Below are 3,143 nucleotides of genomic sequence, written 5' to 3'. Positions count from 1 at the left end.
TATATATATATATATATATATATATATATATATATATATATATATATATATATATATATATATATATATATATATATATTATCAGTACATAACAATTATTAACTACAATTGCATTTGTAATAAAAGATAAGAATAACTTTTTACCACTATATTCATGCTTGTATATCGTGTAATGGATATTTTTAAATAGAAAATACAAATGCATACATATTCGCTCAAATCTCAAAATATATTATTGCAGATAACGCATCATATAGACACAGAAGCGCGATGATTTTTATTATTTCAATACTCACCAACTTGTAGAAAGTTGACTATGATGAAATCATCAGCAGTAGGCCAAGAAATAATTTTACTCCCGGGACATTCTACCCAAGTAATATTTGATATATCACAAAATTCAAGATGCGACTGTATGCAAATATTTATCGGTATATGCCACTTAGTGTTGTTCTCACAAAATGTTAGGATATTTATCACTCTAACGCCATGAGTAACAAGCAGCTCGGGATAATATTTTTGCTGTAACCAGCTATTCATTATCTCTGATATATTATGAGTCTGTCTCTTTTTATTGTTGTATTCACTATTGGCACCTTGCACAATAGACCAGAAATCGATGTTCTCATATGGGAGCCGTATACTAAATTTTTAAAACATAATGATAATGACAATAAATCAAACGTATAATAAATTAAATTATAAAGCATATTAACCAACACATATTTATCTGTACATAAATTTCTGGAAATTAACAGAAATTGTGCGGAAATTTAACAAAAATATGGTGCAACCGTCAACGTGATCGACCTATGTAATTTACAACAAAGAACGATGTAACTTAACAAAGAACAAGAATGCCTGGAGGTACTTCAACTGATCTTAAGAATTAAAATCTAATTTTTCAATACGCGTGTAACGAATGAGGGCATCATTATCTTCCGACTAAAATATATGAAAGGAGGCAGAATGTATAATTGTATCTTTACGTTGTGATACTCACGAGTCTCTCACGTATTTTTCGATGCACTGGCGGAAAATCCTCGAGGTAAGAATATATTCTAACATGCGCAACATGACAGATCCTACAATAATCCACACCAACCAACATGAAATAAAATAACGTTAAAATATTATGGAAATATTATGGTCAGCATGATTTATTTTTACAATACCTCTGTTTGAAAGTTTGAAACAGTTTAAATATATTTAAATGCAAAATCGCTTCACTGTATTTATTCACCTTTGTAGTTATACAACGAAGAGTAAAGAACTGCTTCAATATCATCAGTGTCATAGGTTTCACGTACAACAGGTTTCATCTGTAGAGCCTTATCATTATAAAGAGTGGGTTGTAGAACATGGACCACGAAAAGGTCCATTAAATGTGAGCCATAGAAAGGCTAGAAATAACAATTCAATAAATATAATATCAATGACAATATTGAAATTCAAAGAATGAATATGCATAATTGTTTTATTGCTGAAAAATGTTGATCATAATTCAAAAATCCATATATCAACATGCTACAACGGCACAGTTGTATTTGTGCCTAATGTTGATGCAAAATTACCTCCAATATGAAGAAATGACTGAAATACGTCGCAAGTGATCCTCTTATCCACATGTTAGACCATGGCGACGACGTAATAGGTGTATCGAACCATTGTCGTGCCTCTTGATATGCAAATAACTTTATGATTTTTAGTTTGCGACCAGCAAAATCATGCTTTACGTTGTATGTAATATCTTGTTCTCTGTAAATTTTCGATTAACAGTGTCGTTTGCGGATTTTATTTAACTCTATTGCAATTCTAATATATGGATTCATAGTAGAATCTTATATTTAATATTGTCTTGATTTATCTTCAGATGTAGCTAATGAAAGAATTCGTACATTATCTGAAGATGAATTAATCTGAGGACGATCTTAAATATAAAATATAAAATCTAACTATGAACATCGGCCATAGTTATATTGAAGCTTATAATTTTATGTTTTCATATATATTAAGCACATTTACATATGTTTAAACACAATGTCATGTGAAAAAATCAAACGTACAATTGCAAACGTTTAAAATTATTTTATCTTTTATCGTATTCTATATCACACATAGTATGGCATAACAATCCTTCACAAAAAACTCATCACATATGTATGACGGCAATGAGGTTTCATTCTATATCCACATAAACAAATTAAACTTATTTTACATTATTACATAAAAATTATAGAGTTCGACAGTCGGTTTCCTAAATGACTGATGATAATAAACGTATTGAAATATTCACTAATGCTATATCTAATATGTAAGTATATGCACATTTTTGAACTATATATGCATATTTTTGTATTAGAAATTTTTATAAGCATCAAAATTTGAATGCTATAACTTTATAGTCATATTTGTCTGTACCTGTAAACAATAAGTCCAAGAGACCCTTTGGCCCGCGCAAAACTATTCGGAATCACGACGTAGTTGGTTTTAGGAAGTATGCTGTTCCCTTGGAAGTATCTATGCAAGGCTACCCTGTGTACTTGAATCATTGACTCGGCAAATTTTAATATTCCCGCCTTTGCTGGACGTAGCCACATAGTATGTTCGTGGTCGGAATGAACCACCTTATGAGTTTCAAGTTTACGTATTAAATCATCAAACATGATAATCGCCACTTCAGAAGCAGCCATCAACCGGCTAATGTTAAAGTATGTATATTGCAAGTCGTCAGTTTCGTCCTTCGTAGTTACTGCTTGCATATTCGACAAAACTGTGTACTCCTTAGAATGCAAAATTGTAATATTGAAAACTGCTTTTATGCCGGGTTCATCCCAGCATGGAAATACTCTTCGGGCCGCGATCGGTTCGAACAGATTTGTGATCAACCACCTGTCATATTTCAAACACAAATGTCTATAAATATTTCTCGATTATGTGACAATAATGTGCCAATACGCGAAAAAAAAATTATATGTAATATTTATATAAAATTATATGTTTATATATAAACTACACATAATTAAAATAAGAAATAAGAATATGAATGATTTTATAAAATTGATTTTAATTATATATAAATTATGCATAATTATATATATATATATATATATATATATATATATATATATATATATATATAT

The 3,143-nt window shown here is 29.8% G+C and overlaps 1 protein-coding gene across 1 annotated transcript in view; it reads right to left on the bottom strand.

The window, feature by feature from the left end:
- LOC116851947 overlaps positions 1–3,143 on the bottom strand; it is a 23,599-nt gene that overhangs the window by 2,422 nt on the left and 18,034 nt on the right. The window contains exons 26-30 of the mRNA XM_032831880.1: positions 2,422–2,892; positions 1,575–1,758; positions 1,244–1,403; positions 1,004–1,085; positions 297–643 (exon numbers count right to left, since the gene is read on the bottom strand). Coding sequence (XP_032687771.1) covers positions 297–643; positions 1,004–1,085; positions 1,244–1,403; positions 1,575–1,758; positions 2,422–2,892 — 1,244 coding nt within the window. The remainder of the gene's footprint in view (positions 1–296; positions 644–1,003; positions 1,086–1,243; positions 1,404–1,574; positions 1,759–2,421; positions 2,893–3,143) is intronic.

Source organism: Odontomachus brunneus, unplaced genomic scaffold (assembly GCF_010583005.1).
Source record: "Odontomachus brunneus isolate Ranch 3 - 2012 unplaced genomic scaffold, Obru_v1 Obru_scaffold_196, whole genome shotgun sequence".
In the NCBI taxonomy this organism is placed as follows: Eukaryota; Metazoa; Arthropoda; class Insecta; order Hymenoptera; family Formicidae; genus Odontomachus; species Odontomachus brunneus.
This window is presented reverse-complemented; position numbering and strand designations above follow the sequence as displayed.